Below are 20,300 nucleotides of genomic sequence, written 5' to 3'. Positions count from 1 at the left end.
TGAACAAACCTACCACGTGGAACCTTGTCAAATGCCTTATTAAAATGCATATAGATCACATCCACTGCACTATCCTCATCTATATGCCTAGTCACATCCTGAAAGAACTCTATCAGGCTCGTTAAACATGACCTGCCCTTCACAAAGCCATGCTGACCGTCCCTGATCAGACAATGCTTCTCTAAATGCCCAGAGATTTCCAACAGCTTTCCCACCACAGACGTAAGGTTGACCGGTCTGTAATTACCTGGACTATCCCTACTACCTTTTTTTGAACAAGGGGACAATATTCGCCTCCCTCCAGTCCTCCAGTACCATTCCCGTGGACAACGAGGACATAAAGATCCTGGCCAGAGGCTCAGCAATCTCTTCCCTCGCCTCGTGGAGCAGCCTGTGGAATATTCCATCAGGCACTGGGGACTTATCCATCCTAAAGTATTTTAACAACTCCAACACCTCCTCTCCCTTAATATCAACATGCTCCAGAACATCAACCTGACTCATATTGTCCTCACCATCATCAAGTTCCCTCTCATTGGTGAATACCGAAGAGAGGTATTCATTGAGGACCTCACTCACTTCCATAGACTCCAGGCACATCTTCCCACCTTTATCTCTAATCAGTCCTACCTTCACTCCTGTCATCCTTTTTTTCTTCACATAATTGAAGAATGCCTTGGGGTTTTCCTTTACCCTACTCGCCAAGGCCTTCTCATGCCCCCTTCTTGCTCTTCTCAGCCCCTTCTTAAGCTCCTTTCTTCCTTCCCTATATTCCTCAATAGACTCATCTGATCCTTGCTTCCTAAACCTCATGTACGCTGCCTTCTTCCACCTGACTGGATTTTCCACCTCACTTGTCACCCATGTTTCCTTCACCCTACCATTCTTTATCTTCCTCACCAGGACAAATTTATCCCTAACATCCTGCAAGAGATCGCTAAACATCGACCACATGTCCATAGTACATTTCCCTGCAAAAACATCATCCCAATTCACAACCACAAGTTCTAGCCTTATAGCTTCATAATTTGCCTTTTCCCAATTAAAAATTTTCCTGTCCTCTCTGATTCTATCCTTTTCCATGATAATGCTAAAGGCCAGGGAGTGGTGGTTACTGTCCCCCAGATGATCACCCACTGAGAGATCTGTGACCTGACCCTGTTCATTACCTAGTACTAGATCTAGTATGGCATTCCCCCTAGTCGGCCTGTCCACATACTGTGACAGGAATCCATCCTGGACACACTTAACAAATTCTGCCCCATCTAAACCCTTGGAACTAATCAGGTGCCAATCAATATTAGGGAAGTTAAAGTCACCCATGATAACAACCCCGTTATTTTTGCACCTTTCCAAAATCTGCCTCCCAATCTGCTCCTCTGTATCTCTGCTGCTACCAGGGAGCCTATAGAATACTCCCAATAGAGTAACTGCTCCCTTCCTGTTCCTGACTTCCACCCATACTGACTGAAAAGAGGATCCTGCTACATTACCCACCCTTTCTGTAGCTGTAATAGTATCACTGACCAGTAATGCCACCCCTCCTCCCCTCTTTCCGCCTCTCTATCCCTTTTAAAGCACTGAAATCCAGAAATATTGAGAATCCATTCCTGCCCTGGTGCCAGCCAAGACTCTGTAATGGCCACTACATGATAATTCCATGAGGAAAGTCCGTTTCTCTTCACGGGGTTTGATTTTACAGAATAAAACTATTCACTTTAAAACTGCGCACATCAGTACAAGAACTGGAAGTACGAGATGATTTCTACCACGCATCAGGATCGTGGCAAAGTACAAGGTCATTATAACGGCGTGAGCCTCTCTCAATCTCTTCGAATTGTAAACCTGTCGCAGTGGCAATTACTCTTGACGCCTTGCAGTGGGAGGGAGTGAGGACAGTTACTCAGTATAAGCAATGGTGTATTGCGTAAACCCACATCGAGCTGTCAAACTGCATATCAGCTTCTCGTGGTGTCAGTCACATAAACGCTAATCACGATCTAGTTTCCAGCGGAGAAACGCCGCTTCGGCTCAATCCAGTGCGGTAAGTAGATATACTTTATATCCAGGGGAAAATATAGCAAATCATCGCACACTGTGTGTATAATATTCCCATCTACTCCGCCACATTTGTAAATTTACACATTCAAATTCCGAAATATTCAACCTGCGTAATTTTTCAGTTTTTCTTTTTAAGGGCCAACTTTTAGTGTCCTTGGCTTTCTTGAGTTAATCGTATTTTCTGTCGGAAATTTTTAAGAAAGTTGTAAAAGATTTCCAAATTACTATGGAATGTTGCAAAGTATGGAAAATGACGAACTTAGCAGTTTAAAACTAGGTAAAATTTGTTTTCATCCTCTTTACGTGCCCATTTTCATTACCTTTTTAAGACATGCAACTATCGCCGAGAGAAGAATTCATCCCAAACTGCACCGAGCTGTATTTGCAGGACAATCAAATGCACTTTCTTCAAACCGTCTTCCAGTACTTGTGCAACTCAACCTTAGAACAGCAGAACTTCTCCCGGACCTCCACTAACGAACAGAACCGTGTCGTGACGAGAGGAGAGTTCCTGCTTCAGAATTTGGGCCCCAGGAGATGGAACTTCTTCATACCGGCTTGTGTTACCTACCTCTGCATCTTTCTGGTGGGTTCCGTTGGAAATTCGTTAACGTGCTTTGTTATCGCGAAGCACAAGATTATGCGAACACCAACCAATTATTATTTATTCAGTTTGGCGATTTCGGATCTCCTGGTCCTAATCGTGGGCATGCCTTTGGAGGTTTATGAAATGTGGAGGAACTACCCGTTCCTCTTCGGTCAGGTGGGATGCTACTTCAAAACGTTCCTTTTCGAGACTGTTTGCTTTGCCTCTGTACTTAACGTGACGGCGCTCAGTGCCGAGAGGTATATTGCGGTGGTTCATCCCTTTAAAGCGAAATACATTGTTACCAGAACTCATGTGAAACGTGTTATTATAGCGCTTTGGGTTCTCTCGGTTTGTTTGGCCGTTCCCAACACTAGCCTGCACGGCATTCGGTATCTGAAGACACCGTCTGGAGAACTCATTGAGGAATCCGCACTGTGCATGTTGCTAAAGCCTATTTGGGTGTATAATGTCATCATTCAGATCACCACCGTGCTTTTTTACTTCATCCCGATGATCACCCTGAGTGTACTGTACTTGCTAATCGGTCTGCAGCTAAGGCGAGAGAAAGCATTCTCCGGGGTCAAGCCCTCCTCGACAAATGGCAATAACCAGACCGGCCGGAACCGACAGGAGAAGGCAAAGAACCGTCAAATCACCAAAATGCTGTGTAAGTTCAAAATCTTGGCGCATCGTTCAATGAATGACTCACTTAGTCAAATCCCAGTCCTCTGTTCATAAAAAAAGGCACTTTGAAGAACACAGTTCATCTCCTTGAACTGACATTTCAGTTTTAAAGGTGAATTGTGATGATAAATAGACGTTCATGATCCTATCTTACTGACTTAATAGAACAATTCAAATGAAAACAAGATTGTGATGAGCTGTGCGATGCTAATTAAATGGAAATAAGATTCCCCAAATTATTCCTGCCTTGAGTAATTTCGTTTAAATTCCAATAAAAATAAGTATATGTACTTTGTCGTAAAGAGGACTATCAATACAGGTGTAATATTAATGTGCAATAGTTACATTATGAGGTTATTTAAATCAAATGCGAGTATAACATTGAAAGAGCTTCATTTAGTGAGGATATAAAGCAGAGATTAACGTGTTGGTTCACTTAAGCTTACTAACGTTCAGCTGTAAATTTTTAGCAAAGATTATAGTTAAGATAACATGTCAACAGCATTGTGTAGCTTGACACTCGGTTGAAAATTCCATGTTGATGTGTGAGTTTTTTTAGCATCACAGTTTTTTGCAGATGCGTATGTTGATGTTTAGACTGAATTGCATATTTTTAAATGCTTGGAAAGCTTAGGGGGAGCTCCCTGAAGATTGTACACTTTAGAAGGTCAGTTGACTATCTTCAAATTGCAGGCTGCAAGACAACTCTAATTTGTGGATTTTTTTTTACTGTTGCTCTTGTGTAACTTCCAGTGTACAAGAAACCCTGCTTAATCAAGTAAATCCCACAAAATTGTGGCAATTCAATGGCAGAACATCTATAAGACCATAAGACCATAAGACAAAGGAGCAGAAGTCGGCCATTCGGCCCACTGAGTCTGCTCTGCCATTTTATCATGAGCTGATCTATTCTCCCATTTAGTTCCACTCTCCCGCCTTCTCACCATAACCTTTGATGCCCTGGTTACTCAGATACCTATCAGTCTCTGCCTTAAATACACCCAATGACTTGGCCTCCACTGCTGCCCGTGGCAACAAATTCCATAGATTCACCACCTTCTGACTAAAAAAATTTCTTCGGATTTCTGTTCTGAATGGGCGCCCTTCAATCCTTAAGTCATGTCCTCTCGTACTAGATTCCCCCATAATGGGAAACAACTTTGCCACATCCACTCTGTCCATGCCTTTCAACATTTGAAATGTTTCTATGAGGTCTCCTCTCATTCTTCTAAACTCCAAGGAATACTGTCCAAGAGCGGACAAACGTTCCTCATATGTTAACCCTCTCATTCCCAGAATCATTCTAGTGAATCTTCTCTGTACTCTCTCCAATGTCAGCACATCCTTTCTTAAATAAGGAGACCAAAACTGCCCACAGTACTCCAAGTGAGGTCTCACCGCTGCCTTATAGAGCCTCAAAATCACATCCCTGCTCCTATACTCTATTCCTCTAGAAATGAATACCAACATTGCATTCACCTTCTTCACTACCGACTCAACATCTGTGGGAGTTCAAAATATGTCAGAGGGAAGTTTTATCTCAAATACTTTATGATATACTTGCAGATGCAATTATGATGTTGCAGATGCAATAACAGCATTTAAAAGGCATTTGAGCAAGTACATCTTCCTGTCCCAGAGACACTTATTATGTGGGAAGCCACTGAGAACCATAAGACTCCACAATTGGAATGTGTAGAGCCAGAGTGCATAGAAAGGAAGCAGCTCACAACATCCCAAGCAATTTGCCCATAGGGTCCTTAAAGCACCCACCAGTCAGTGACAGAGTCTGTGGACCTCCACAGAGCACTTCATCAGATCCAACAGAACTGTAATGGAAGTAACTGCTTCTGTTTATGAAGGAGAGAAGGGACCATTTGCTCCAGAGGAAAATAAATAACACAATACTGTGATTGGGTTGAATAGCTTGTTTCTGTGCTTGGTAGCTAAATTTTCTCCGGATGCTCTGGTTTCCTCTCACATTCCAAAGACATACAGGTTGGTAGGTTAATTGTTGATTGGACATTTTGCTGTGATTAGGCTGGGACTCAATTGGGGGACTGCTGGGCAGCGCAGCTTTAGGGGGCGGGAGGGTCTTTTCTGCGCAGTATCTCAATAAATAAATTATTAAAAAACAAGTTTTGGACATCCCTCCCAACCGATCTCCCTCCTGGGACTTATCCTTGTAAGCGGAACAAGTGCTACACATGCCCTTACACTTCCTCCCTCACTACCATTCAGGGTTCCAGACAGTCCTTTCAGGTGAGGCGACACTTCACCTGTAAGTCGGCTGGGGTGATATACTGCATCCGGTGCTCCCGATGTGGCCTTCTATATATTGGCGAGACCCGACACAGACTGGGAGATCATCTCGCTGAACACCTACGCTCTGTCCGCCAGAGAAAGCAGGACCTCCCAGTGGCCACACATTTTAATTCCATGTCCCATTCCCATTCTGATATGTCTATCCACAGCCTCCTCTACTGTAAAGATGAAGCCACACTCAGGTCGGAGGAACAACACTTTATATTCCGTCTGGGTAGCCTCCAACCTGATGACATGAACATTGACTTCTCAAACTTCCGCTAATACCCCACCTCCCCCTTGTACCCCATCCGTTATTTATTTATTTATATACACACATTCTTTTTCTCTCTCTCCTTTTTCTCCCTCTGTCCCTCTGACTATACCCCTTGCCCATCCTCTGGGCTTCCCCCCTCCCCCTTTCTTTCTCCCTAGGCCTCCTGTCCCATGATCTTCTCATATCCCTTTTGCCAATCAACTGTCCAGCTCTTGGCTCCATCCCTCCCCCTCCTGTCTTCTTCTATCATTTCAGATCTCCCCCTCCCCCTCTCTTACTAGCACTTCTGTCAGTTAGTCCTGACGAAGGGTCTCAGCCCAAAACATCGACTGTACCTCTTCCTGCAGATGCTGCCTGGTCTGCTGCATTCACCAGCAGCTTTTATCTGTGTTGTTTGGATGTAACCTTATACTTTGGGCAATGCTCTACCCACCGTACACACAATATCAAATGAATTGTGGGTTATTACCCACTTAAGAATGAGTGGATAGGTTAATCAAGCCTATTTGCAGATGAAATACAGTGTAGGGAAATGTATGATAATACAATTTGGTAAAAGGGACAGTAGTGTGGACTATCATCAAAATGGGGAGAAGGTTCAAACATCAGAGGTACAGAGGGACTTAGGAGTGTTCATGTAAGACTCCCAGAAGGTTAATTTACAGGTTGAGTCTGTGGTAAAGAAGGCAAATGCAATGTTGGCATTTATTTCAAGGGGAATAGAATATAAAAGCAAGGAGATAATGCTGAGGAGATAAGACACTAGTCAGGCCACACTTGGAGTGTTGTCATCAGCTTTGGGCCCTATATCTCAGCAAGGATGTGTTGTTATTGGAGAGAATCTAGAGGAGGTTCATGAAGATGATTCCAGGAATGAAGGGGTTAATATAGGAGCGTTTGGCAGCTTTGGGCCTTTACTCACTGCAATTTAGAAGAATGCGCAGGGATCTCATTGAAACCCTCAGAATGTTGAAAGAACTAGATAAGGTGGATGTGAAGAGGATGTTTCTCCTGGTGGGGTATCCAGAACTAGAGGGCATAGCCTCATAATTGAGGGGTGACCTTTTAGAACAGAGGTAAGGAGTATTTTCTTTAGCCAGAGAATAGTAAATCTGTGGAATGGTCTGCCGCAGACTGCGGTGGAGGCCAAGTCCGTGCATATATTTAAGGCGCAAGTTGATCGTTTCCTGATTGGTCAGGGCATCAAAGGATATGGCGAGAAGGCAAGTGTATGGGATCAGCTATTATGGTATAGTGGGGCAGAATTGATCGGCTGAATGGCCTAATTTTGCTCCTATGTCTTACGGTCCTGTGATCTTATTTGCATCTTATTTTGTGAGTAGAATATATTATAGTCTATATAACACCTGATATAGGATTGCTTCTGCTGCAGAAGGTATTTACTCCATCAGGAAATTTCTTGCCAATAGGTTCTTAAAAACCATACTACTGGCTGATTGCTATATCAAATATGGATCTGCAATTGAGTATTTCCTTTTCAACACATCTTAAAGAGTTTTACAGCCATTACATTGGTCTTGGGGTGTCATCGGTATTGTAAAGAAGGAAACAAAATAGCTAGCTTATAGATGTGTAAGTTCTAACAAGCAATAATGCAACAATAACTAGATGATCCATTCTTGTATTGTTTAACAAGGGATAAATACTGACCAGGAAGGCAGGGATAATTCCCTGTTCCCTTTCAGTATTGTGACATGGGATCTATTATCTCCACTGAGGAAGAAGATGCAGAAATAATTTGATAAATCTATTTGATTGGTAGCGTGCTTAAAATATCAAATTGGTTTATCATGCATGTGCCTTTGAAGTGAGATGTGAGCCTTCAGTGTTGAGCTGTACTAAATTTGAACTTGGTTGGAGATTTATTATTGACAAATCGTGAAATGTATTAGCTTTTTTTCTAGTTTTTTTCAAATATTTTATTTTTTTAAAATAGAGCATAGTATAAAGGAGGTGTGTGCATTTCATAACAAATGTATCAAATATACAATTCACATCTATGAAAGAGCTGCACCCATAGTACAGTTATGCTTTAGTTGCCTCCCTGCCCCGACCCACCCCTCCCAATCCCCTTCTCCGAGCCATCATTGCATTAGCAAAAAGGGTTAAACAGAACCTTTGTCCCCACAGAGCTGCATATGGGTGGCAATGTATGAGCTTTAATCAGTCTTTAATTGCAAAGATAATAATGTTCTCTGATGTTAGTGGGCCAATACCATATCTAATCTATTTCATCCATTTAGTTCTGTTGTAGTTGGGTTCCACAATCTCACCTTTTTCCATTTCAGTTGTGAAGTAGTGCAGTTATTGGTACTGAATCAAGCAGGTACAGATCAATGGAATTGATTGCTTCTGATAGTTTATACAAGGCCCTCACTCCACTTATGTCTCATTGCCAATTTCCACCATTTACAAATTTTGATGTTTTGATTCAGATTACCAGTTATCTCTAATTATCATTGCAGCCAGCTCTTCATCCTACACTTGAGGCCCTGGATGCTCCTGGAGGTGTCATGGGGTGAACCCATTGTTTCTTATCTCATAAGAACCAGATAGCCCAGGTTGTTGCTTCCATTTGGATCTTAGTAAAGCAAGTTATTGTTCCAATTTCTGGTGGCTGCTTGCTGAAGCTGGGAGATGTTACAATAGGCTAATATAACGAATTGCAAGATAGTTTCGTTCCTCCCTGTGGCTGTGTTTATTTAGACCATAAGACCATAAGACAAAGGAGCAGAAGTCGGCCATTTGGCCCATCGAGTCTGCTCCGCTATTTTATCATGAGCCAATCCATTCTCCCATTTAGTCTCACTCCCCAGCCTTTTCACCATAACCTTTGATGCCCTGGCTACTCAGATACCTATCAATCTCTGCCTTAAATACACCCAATGACTTGGCCTCCACTGCCGCCTGTGGCAAAAAATTCCATAGATTCACCATCCTCTGGCTAAAAAAATTTCCCGCATCTCTGTTCTGAATGGGCACCCTTCAATCCTTAAGTCATGCCCTCTCGTACTTGACTCTCCCACCATGGGAAACAATTTTGCCACATCCACTCTGTCCATGCCTTTCAACATTCGAAATGTTTCTATGAGGTCTCCCCTCATTCTTCTAAACTCCAAGGAATACAGTCCAAGAGTGGACAAACGTTCCTCATATGTTAACCCTCTCATTCCCGGAATCATTCTGGTGAATCTTCTCTGTACCCTCTCCAACGTCAGCACATCCTTTCTTAAATAAGGAGACCAAAACTACCCACAGTACTCCAAGTGAGGTCTCACCGCTGCCTTACAGAGCCTCAACATCACATCCCTGCTCCTATACTCTATTCCTCGAGAAATGAATGCCGACATTGCATTCACCTTCTTCACCACTGACTCAACCTGGAGGTTAACCTTAAGGGTATCCTGTGCGAGGACTCCCAAGTCCCGTTGCATCTCAGAACTTTGAATTTTTTCCCCATTTAAATAATAGTCTGCCCGTTTATTTCTTCTGCCAAAGTGCATAACCATACACTTTCCAACATTGTATTTCATTTGCCGCTTCTTTGCCCATTCTTCCAATCTATCCAAGTCTCTCTGCAGACTTTCTGTTTCCTCAGCACTACCGGCCCCTCCACCTATCTTCGTATCATCAGCAAACTTAGCCACAAAGCCATCTATTCCATAATCCAAATCATTGATATACAATGTAAAAAGAAGTGGCCCCAACACGGACCCCTGTGGAACACCACTGGTAACCGGCAGCCAACCAGAATAGGATCCCTTTATTCCCACTCTCTGTTTCCTGCCAATCAGCCAATGCTCTATCCACGTATGTAACTTTCCCGTAATTCCATGGGCTCTTATCTTGTTAAGTAGCCTCATGTGTGGCACCTTGTCAAAAGCCTTCTGAAAATCCAAATATACAACATCCACTGCATCTCCCTTGTCTAGCCTACTTGCCATTTCCTCAAAAAATCGTAATAGGTTTGTCAGGCAGGATTTTCCTTTAAGGAATCCATACTGAGTTCTGCCTATCTTGTCATGTGCCTCCAGGTACTCTGTAACCTCATCCTTGACAATCGACTCCAACAACTTCCCAACCACCGATGTCAAGCTAACAGGTCTATAATTTCCTTTTTGCTTCCTTGCCCCCTTCTTAAATAACGGAGTGACATTTGCAATCTTCCAGTCCTCCGGAACCATGCCAGAATCTATTGACTTATTAAGAATCTTATTTGTCGCTGATGTCTTTTCAGAACAATTCCTGCTTTAGAATCTTGCGATCAATCGGTTTTGAAGATTCACTCCTTGATTAAGTCATTACTAATCTCCTTGCTTATACTTTCTTAACGATCTTTGAGAACTTCACAGACCATTAACCATTCTTGTAATGGCTTCCTCCAAATGTCTATTAAGGCTATCCATTCTTCTATTTTGTGATTGTTGTTTTTATCCTCTGACAACCACAGTTTCATAACTTGATTGATACTCCATTTATCTGGCCAGTGTGCTGTCGGCATATTTCCTGTGACAGTATCTTTGCAAATGGGGCGACTTACATAGTCTTCCTTCTGAGTTATCATTGTGATCCATCTAGCTTTCATATTTTGTGTTTCATTAAATCAGATCTCTTGTTTCTGAATACAGTGGTTTCTGGTTAATTGGGACAGCTTTTTATTTGAGCCAACTCTTAAAGAACAAAATCTACATTGGGAAAATAGCTGGGGTTCCCTTCACATATTTGGGACAATATGCCACTTAACTGAGGCGGGACACTGTTGCTGAACTGTTTCTCACTCATGTCAGTCGTGCACACTTGTGTGGCTGTTAGACATTAAACCATGCTTACAAAGATCATTTTTAAAATAACACCAGTTGTGTTTGTGTGTGTTCAAAAAGCAGTGATTTTTGTTACTGATAGTTGGTGAGAAATAAGCGACAAGACAATTCAGAACTGTTTTGCTCACTGCAGTTTCCAATATTTAGGTTTGGCGATGTCAGGAACGGCCGGGAGTGAAAATAAAACAATTTCACTAAGTTAAGAACTATAAAGAATTTGAAGGTATAAACAACCATTTTGAATGTTACAATGAAAATGAACGTTTGAAGGATACAATCATCTAAAACATTGTATGAAGACAGTCCATTATGTGTGCTGATTTAGTTCATTTAGTCCAGGGGTCCCCAACCTTTTTTGCACTGCGGACCGGTTTCATATTGACAATATTCTTGTGGACCGGCCGACCGGGGTTGGGGGGGAGGTGGTAGGGTTGCCAACGAACAAGAGTATCAGTCAAATACGTTGGGTTTACCCTGAGAAAGACTACAATGGCCATGAAGCCTTGCGCGGGCACCAGTGCACATGTGTGATTTGCGCATGCGTGTACGTGCCCTTTTCTGACAATTCGTCTTTGGCGATTCTGTTTCGGGGGGGGGTGTTAATCACGAACGCAATATAGGTGATAAGTGGCTAATACACTCAATTTCGTTTCTAAAAGGGTTAATCTAACGAATTTAATATTAAACACACAGCGCTTATTTTCCTCGCATGAATATAGCGACAAGTCAATTATCAGGGGAGCTTGAAGTAAGTGTTGAACGAAAACGAACTTCCAGTAGGAGTTGTAGAGGCAGGTTCGATATTATCATTTAAGGAAAAATTGGATAGGTATGTAGACAGGAAAGGAATGGAGGGTTATGGGCTGAGTGCAGGTTGGTGGGACTAGGTGAGAGTAGCGTTCGGCACGGACTAGAAGGACCGAGATGACCTGTTTCCGTGCTGTAATTGTTATATGGTTATATAAGTCAATAGCATCATAACATTTTAAGTAACGTTTGGATATTAAACACACAGAACATATTTTCCCCGTTTGAACATATAAAGTAGTTGCAACACACCAATATTGCTGAATCAGTGGGAGCCCTGGGCTTGTTTCCCGGCAACAAGACGGTCCTATCGAGGGGTGATTGGAGACAGCGATACTCAAAGGAGGTTCCTTATGTCCAGTCTATTCCGCAATTTAGTTTTCATTGCATTCATTGCAGAGATATGTTGGAAATGGAAGCAACGTTTTCAGTGCTTTCGTGGCTATCTCAGGATATTTAGTCTTGACTTTGATCCAGAATGCCAGCAGAGATGTTATGTCAAATATGTTTTCCAGCCCGCCATCATTTGCAAGCTCGAGGAGTTGATCTCCTTCCTGCGCTGACATGGATGACGCGTGCGTAATGACCTCGCGTGCGTTCAAGCTCAACAGTGGGTGTGACAGGGAATGAGGAAAGGTGCAGCTGACTCCTATCGCCAAATCATATCGTTTCTTCACGGCCCGGTACCAGTCTGCGGCCCGGTGGTTGGGGACCGCTGATTTAGTCAATCAAAAGAATACACAGTTTAATTCCTCCATCAATAACTATTAGGAATTAATACGGAGTTTTATAGTGCTGTAGAGGTATTTGTAATATTCTAATTTGTTCTGTGTTTCATTTAAATACATAGTTTGTTACTCAGTTAAGTGTTGAGGCCATCCATATGTCAGGTTGACCATGGATAATGCATTGTAGCTGTCTATATAATATGTAAGCCAGTGCAGTACGATATCGAGAACAATCTATTGTCCATGCAGCAGGTTTCTCCTCTCCACACAGCTGATGAATCCAAAGGAACGGCAGATACTGATACATTTTGGCACCGGTGGCATCACAGGAGTTGCCAGTCAGCACTGAACTCACCAGAGGACTGCCTTATGGACTGCAGCTGTGGACTTTTCCACCGAGTTTACTCCTGAATCCTTTCCGATGGGTGGGCATAGCTGCAAGACAGTGGAGGTTTGAGATCAGGGTTTTCTTTAACCTAGATAAGCTGCTAACCATGACTGATGATTCTTATCTACCCGAAGCAACTAGTTTTAAGTTGCTAGTACCAGCCTTTGCCCCTTCTCCTGTCAGTAGCATTGGTTCTGCTGGGCTTAGTAGCTAAACCACTTGTGAAGGACTAAAGCTGGACTTGGTTGTCAGAGGCTATTTGAGGTGCACACCATTAGGAGCATTTAAGTGGGAGCTTATCGTCACTAACCCCCCCCCCCCACCCCCCACTGGCCACGACAGCCTTAAAGAACCAGTTTGTCTTTTTTCTATCTTTTAACTGTAACTATGAAGTTTCAGCTATTGGGGCAGCTGCTTAATTGGGCCAAAATGTTCTGATCCCAGTGTGTCGCAATTAACCAGACTCCACTGTATTATACATTGTGCCAAACAAGCACGTGGCAAGAAAGGAGATGGGCATTTTAGGTACATTCAAACCATTGTCTACATACAAAATTTAAATGACAAAGGAAGTACAATTTGCAGCTATTTTGAAATTCGACTCTATATAAAATATTTGATGCATTTCAATAGGTTCTTCTGTTTTCAATTGTAATAGTAGCAACAACAATACAGTACTTTAATACTGATGCTGAAAAGTGATTGCAGAACTAGAAAACTCATAACAATTTCATATATTTTTATTCCTGGAAATCAGTTCTTTAACTCCAGGGCTTTTATTGAACCCCACAACTGTGATCTTTGTTGTGACCCCAGACTTCATGGGAAATCTAATGAAAGTGTTTGCTCTATATGGTATCAACACCTGCTTAATGCAGTTGTGTACAGCCACTGATTTTATTGTTGCATCCTGCTGCAGCTACCATGGAACCAAAGGCCAAAGTGTATGGAGATTCAGTGACGTTTAACATATCACGCTGTGTTGTACCAGAGAATAGTTAAAGGAGACAGCACAATCCTCTGAAGTGTTTGCTAAAAAAAGCAACTGTCTTGCTGTGTGTAACTCTTCACAACAGTGCAGAAACAATCCTCTGGCCTATGCACTTTTGCTGGAACATGGGGTTGAACCCTTCGGCATCTACCCTGCCCCCTCCAGTCTTTTCAATAAGATTATGGATGGTTTGTTTCTTGTTGCCAGATACTACCTTAATTTCCCTGCCTATCCAAAATCCTCAGTCTCAGTTTAAAATTTCTCATCAACTCACTGGTCTCAATGGCTTTTATAAGGTGAGAGTTTGAGATTTTGCTGCCCCTGGAGATTAGCTTTCTAGTTTGCCCCTGAACGACAGAGCTTTATTATTATGGTTATGCTTATTTGTTCTAGATTTGGCTATTAGAGATAATAATTTATTCCCAACTACTTATCCAAGCATTTAATATTCTTCAGTGACTTTCTTTGCTTGAGACGATGTCCAATCTGTGTAAAGGTCCATAAATTAACTCTTTCAATTCCAGTAACATACCTGGCAATGAGCTAGCTGTCTGCTGAGGGGAAGGATGTCCTGTAGTAAATACTTATATTCACGACTGAGTATAACTAGAGCTCTGGAAAGCTCTAGCGTAGCCTCACCTCTTTATTTTCTGCTGAATGACGGGAGCAGGACTTGGTTGTCAGAGGCTATTTGAGATGCACGCCATTTGAGGCATTTAATAGGTAGTGGGAGCTTATTGCCACTCCCTCCCCCACACTCACCTGCCCGGAAAAGACAACCTTAACCAGTTTGTCCTTTTTATATATTTTAACTATTTCTGTGAAGTTTTGGCTAATTGGAGCAGCTGCTTAATTGGGCCAAAATGTTCTGGTCATAGTGTGTCGCAATTAACCAGACTCCATCACAACTGGCCAAAGTTGACTGGAAAGGGACACTGGCGGGAAGGACGGCAGAGCAGCAGTGGCTGGAGTTTATGCGAGAAGTGAGGAAGGTGCCAGACAGGTATATTCCAAAAAAGAAGAAATTTTCAAATGGAAAAAGGATGCAACCGTGGTTGACAAGAGAAGCCAAAGCCAAGTTAAAGCAAAGGAGAGGGCATACAAGGAAGCAAAAATTAGTGGGAAGACAGAGGATTGGGAAGAGTTTAAAAGCTTACAAAAGGAAACTAAGAAGGTCATTAAGAGAGAAAAGACTAAATATGAAAGGAAGCTAGCAGATAATATCAAAGAGGATACTAAAAGCTTTCTCAAGTACATAAGGAGCAAAAGACAGGTGAGAGTAGATATAGGATGATAGAAAATGATGCTGGAGAAATTGTAATGGGAGATTAGGAGATGGTGGAGGAACTGAACGAGTATTTTGCATCAGTCTTCACTAAGGAAGACATCAGCAGTATACCAGACACTCAAGGGTGGCAGGGAAGAGAAGTGTGCGCAGTCGCAATTACGACAGAGAAAGTACTCAGGAAGCTGAATAGTCTAAAGGTAGATAAATCTCCCAGACCAGATGGAATGCACCCGCGTGTTCTGAAGGAAGTAGCTGTGGAGATTGCGGAGGCATTAGCGATGATCTTTCAAAAGTCGATAGATTCTGGCATGGTTCCGGAGGACTGGAAGATTGCAAATGTCACTCCGCTATTTAAGAAGGGGGCAAGGAAGCAAAAAGGAAATTATAGACCTGTTAGCTTGACATCGGTGGTTGGGAAGTTGTTGGAGTCGATTGTCAAGGATGAGGTTACAGAGTACCTGGAGGCACATGACAAGATAGGCAGAACTCAGCATGGATTCCTTAAAGGAAAATCCTGCCTGACAAACCTATTACAATTTTTTGAGGAAATGACAAGTAGGCTAGACAAGGGAGATGCAGTGGATGTTGTATATTTGGAATTTCAGAAGGCCTTTGACAAGGTGCCACACATGAGGCTACTTAACAAGATAAGAGCCCATGGAATTACGGGAAAGTTACATATGTGGATAGAGCATTGGCTGATTTGCAGGAAACAGAGATTGGGAATAAAGGGATCTTATTCTGGTTGGCTGCCGGTTACCAGCGGTGTTCCACAGGGGTCTGTGTTGGGGCCGCTTCTTTTTACGTTGTACATCAACGATTTGGATTATGGAATAGATGGCTTTGTGGCTAAGTTTGCTGACGATACGAAGATAGGTGGAGAGGCCGGTAGTGCTGAGGAAACAGAAAGTCTGCAGAGAGACTTGGATAGATTGGAAGAATGGGCAAAGAAGTGGCAAATGAAATACAATGTTGGAAAGTGTATGGTTATGCACTTTGGCAGAAAAAATAAATGGACAGACTATTATTTAAATGGGAAAAAAAATTCAAAGTTCTGAGATGCAACGGGACTTGGGAGTCCTCATACAGGATACCCTTAAGGTTAACTTCCAGGTTGAGTTGGTGGTGAAGAAGGCAAATGCAATGTTGGCATTCATTTCTCGAGGAATAGAGTATAGGAGCAGGGATGTGATGTTGAGGCTCTATAAGGCACTGGTGAGACCTCACTTGGAGTACTGTGGGCAGTTTTGGTCTCCTTATTTAAGAAAGAATGTGCTGACATTGGAGAGGGTACAGAGAAAATTTACCAGAATGATTCCAGGAATGAAAGGGTTAACATATGAGGAACATTTGTCCGCTCTTGGACAGTATTCCTTGGAGTTTAGAAGAATGAGGGGAGACCTCATAGAAACATTTCGAATGTTGAAAGGCATGGACAGAGTGGATGTGGCAAAGTTGTTTCCCATGATGGGGGAATGTAGTATGAGAGGCCATGACTTAAGGATTGAAGGGCACCCATTCAGAACAGAAATGCAAAGAGATTTTTTTAGCCAGAAGGTGGTGAATCTATGGAATTTGTTCCCACAGGCGGCAGTGGAGGCCAAGTCATTGGGTGTATCTAAGGCAGAGATTGATAGGTATCTGAGTAGCCAGGGCATTAAAGGTTATGGTGAGAAGGCGGGGGAGTGGGACTAAATGGGAGAATGGATCAGCTCATGATAAAATGGCAGAGCAGACTCAATGGGCAGAATGGCCGACTTCTGCTCCTTTGTCTTATGGTCTTATGGTTTTATGGTATTATACATTGTGCCAAACAAGCACGTGGCAAGAAAGGAGATGAGCAGTTACATTCAAACCATTGCCTATATACAAAATTTAAATGACAAATGATGTACAATTTGCAGCTATTTTGAAATTAGACTCTATATAAAATATTTAATGCATTTCAATGGGTTCTTCTGTTTTTATTGTAATGGCGGCAGTCATCAATACTTTAATACTGATGCTGAAAAGGGACTGCAGAACTAGAAAACTGATCACACTTTCACGTTTTTATTCTTCTCTCTAAGCTTCTTACAGTGATAGCTCTGTCTGTTCCCGCTACAAGAAATTTTCTTTCCTCTCTGCCTGAAGGAAGAGTGAATTTGCTACATCAGTTCCAATTGGAGAGGGAAAGAAATGATTCCTGAGGTGGTAAACATTTAAGCCATCTGATTAGCTAATAATCACTATAACTGATTCATGGAATTAATTCCTAAAGGTTTTTTTTTCTGGCATTTAAATGGAATCTAGAGGGTATCCCTTTAAATCATGCTGAATGAGGCTCATTTCTCCACTCTGTGGTTTGTTCTGTGTCAGCTGATTATGTCAGAACTAATGGCAGTGCTCACTGATGTGAACTTTGCCCAAAGTTTTTAATCATGTTGACTACCAGTCCTTCCATCATATCTATGAATAAATTTTCCAGCCGCACTCGCTCTTGAATTGACAACATTCACCAAAGGGAAATTTTAATCCCGTGATTGTTGGTTCAGGCAGAAAGATATTAAGAAGTAGGTCAGTTCCCATGATAAACTTTGATGTTGGAGTGGCTGGGAACAATTATCAGGTGTAATTTTGCCACTCCTGGTAGTCCTGAGCTTTCAGTTCCATGAATGTTTCCGTTACTGATAGGGTTGGGTAACCTAATAAGTTTAGTTGAACTTTCCTTATGGTCAGTTATGTTTTATAGTCTTTTTAATATAAACTTTTCATTTAAAGATAAGTCTTTTACATACATATGTAATTTTATTATACTACTGATTATATTTTGTTCTTTGCAGTTATTCTGGTAATTGTGTTTGGAATCTGCTGGGCGCCCTTTCACACAGATCGATTAATGTGGATCCAGATTGCGTACAAGAATGGACAAATGCTCATATTGTATCAGATTGTACATGTTATCTCTGGAGTGCTTTTCTATTTTAGCTCTGCTGTCAATCCAATCCTCTATAATCTCATGTCCACCAGATTCAGAGAGATGTTTAAAGAAGTGGTATGCAAGCGCAAATCCCAAAGTTACAAACCCACACAATATTCAACAAGTGTAAACAGAATGACATCCCATTGCACAGTGCTGGAGTCCAGTTCCTGCAATGGAATCCCTTTGTCTGAAATTGAGGACTGAGTCATCTAATGAATGCAGAAATGTATATAAAGGTTAAACTTCCGTGTTTTCATTTGTAGCTTCTCAAAGATGTTCTTGTATGTTGTGTGGAATAAAATTAATTTGCATGGTGTACAGTGATAATGTTGTCATATTCACTGTTAATTTGTATTTCTAGGTTTTCTCTCCTTAGACCTCTCTTCTCCAAATGGTCTTCTCTCTTTAACTGGAAAGAATTTATCTGTATATTTAGCTTTTATTTGAAGCTGCAGATCTTGTGGTAAGATGTTGCTCAGGTCTTTGGCAGCTTCCCGGCTCACTGTTCCTTAGGACTGGTGATTTTGGGACCAAGAACATTACAGACAGGATAAGGATGCCTGAATTTAGCCTTGTTGCCTTGTTGCCTTGTTGCTTCCTCAGTGTTATAGAGCCTTGAATATTCCAGCTTTTTGCTGCTATTGCTTTTCTAGCTAATGGTGACGCTATTACAGCTTGGGGTGTCAGAGTTCAGAGTTCATTTCTGGCATTCTCTGTAAAGAGTTTGTACGTAATCTCAGTGAAATGTGTGGCTTTCCTCTGGCTGCTCCGGTTTCCTCCCATAGTTCAAAGATGTACCCATTAGTAGGTTAATTGATCATTGTAAATTGTCCCGTGATTGTTGTTGTTGTTCCTTTCCATTCCTTGTGACTCATTGGGCGGCAAACTTGCCGTCTCTTTAACATTTCTGTCTTTTTTTTTATGAGGCCAAGTTGCTAGCTCGATGCTCAACCCAGCATGGATTGGAAAAGTGCAAAGAGCTAGCCAGATTCAATCCCAGGACCATTCACCTCAAAGTCTTGTGTGGATGCCACTGTACCACCGGCTGGCTTGTCCCATGACTAAACCACTGTTAAATCATGGGTTACTTGAAGGGCTGGAAAGGGGGAATCCATGCTGAATCTTTAAATGACTAAAAATAATAATAAAATAAATTCTTCCTCTGCCCCATGAGTAATAGAATCACTCTCATTTTGGTTACAATAACCTTTCCTCGAGGCATGAAGCAGAAATGCCCAAGTATGACAGGTTCAAAGGGGTGAAATTCAAATAGATTCTGGGGTACTTAGTCCAATAAATGAGAACTCCAAAGAGCATTTCACCATTACTACCCAGTAGCACTGCACATTATTTTCAAATTTCCTGGTAAAATAGCATACGAGTCTAAAAGAACTTCTTGTACATTTACCGGACCTGTACATTGCTGCGAAGGTTAGCTACCCCTAAATGCTATTGAGAAATTACTGGTGAGATGTCTGTTTCAATTACAAAGCTAATCAATTTCATGAGAGAGAAATCATTTCAGAGGCACCCTTGTGTCTACAATGCTAATAAGATATCCTATACAAGCTGAACTGAAGGTGTCTTGGATCTAACAGCTTGAGCTGTACTCTTACTGAATGCTTTTGGATAGGAAATTACTTAACTGAATCACTTGTACTGACTTGCTGTATTGTAGATATAGGGAGCAAAGACACCCAGAACAAAACAATTGATTTGAAGGCTTCTCCTCTAAAGAGAGGAAATGTGAAACATGTTGCTAAACTGCAATTCATTTTAGAGGCATTCTGGAGCCTGCTCTGCTGAAATGCTCTTTCATTGATCACACAGACTGATCTGAGGTTATATGTTAACAAGGATGTCTCTTAGAACTACTGACTCCAACAATAGGACCTGGGCAATTTATCAAGAATGAGAGTCACAACAGAAATATTTCCTTAAAACTAAGAATGTGATAATAAATCTCAGCTGTAATAAAAAGCAGTTTTTTAAATTATAATTATAATTGTAATTATATTAAGAAAGGTGATAAAATGAAAAAAATGGAAGAATGATGAGCGGATTAAAAACAAAAATAAACTAAACTTGAAAATATTGATTTTAAATTGACTTGTGATTGTGTATAATGATTGACAATAGTGCATTAACTTCAACAGAAATAAAACTGAAAAATCTGCTAAATTTCATTTTGCACTCTCTCATTTTACTTAAGAGTGTTCATGTGATAATGGTGCTAATGCTGACATGTGGGTAGTTTCATGATGAGCATTGTTATTTCTCTGTAGCTGAGATCAACCAGAAAAGTGGAGCCAGCACCTTTATGTTTCACGCTGACTCTACTATAAAAATCTGCTTACTCTTCAATGCATGGTTCATTTAT

General features: G+C 41.6%; 1 protein-coding gene across 1 annotated transcript; it reads left to right on the top strand.

Annotated features, from left to right (window-relative positions):
• The first annotated feature begins 2,392 nt into the window (after positions 1 to 2,392).
• Positions 2,393 to 20,090, top strand: nmur1a (neuromedin U receptor 1a). Its single transcript, XM_072256955.1, has 2 exons — positions 2,393 to 3,317; positions 17,781 to 20,090. The coding sequence occupies exons 1-2, from the start codon at positions 2,393 to 2,395 to the stop codon at positions 18,122 to 18,124; spliced, it is 1,269 nt and encodes a 422-aa protein (XP_072113056.1). The 3' UTR covers positions 18,125 to 20,090.
• Positions 20,091 to 20,300: the final 210 nt, after the last annotated feature.

Source organism: Mobula birostris, chromosome 4, assembly GCF_030028105.1.
Source record: "Mobula birostris isolate sMobBir1 chromosome 4, sMobBir1.hap1, whole genome shotgun sequence".
NCBI classification, from domain to species: Eukaryota; Metazoa; Chordata; class Chondrichthyes; order Myliobatiformes; family Myliobatidae; genus Mobula; species Mobula birostris.
This window is presented reverse-complemented; position numbering and strand designations above follow the sequence as displayed.

Coding starts and splice junctions, on each gene's coding strand:
- nmur1a (XM_072256955.1), top strand. CDS start 2,393: ATGCAACTATCGCCGAGAGAAGAATTCATCCCAAACTGCACCGAGCTG. Junction 3,318..17,780: donor TCAAATCACCAAAATGCTGT/GTAAGTTCAAAA, acceptor TGTTCTTTGCAG/TTATTCTGGTAATTGTGTTT.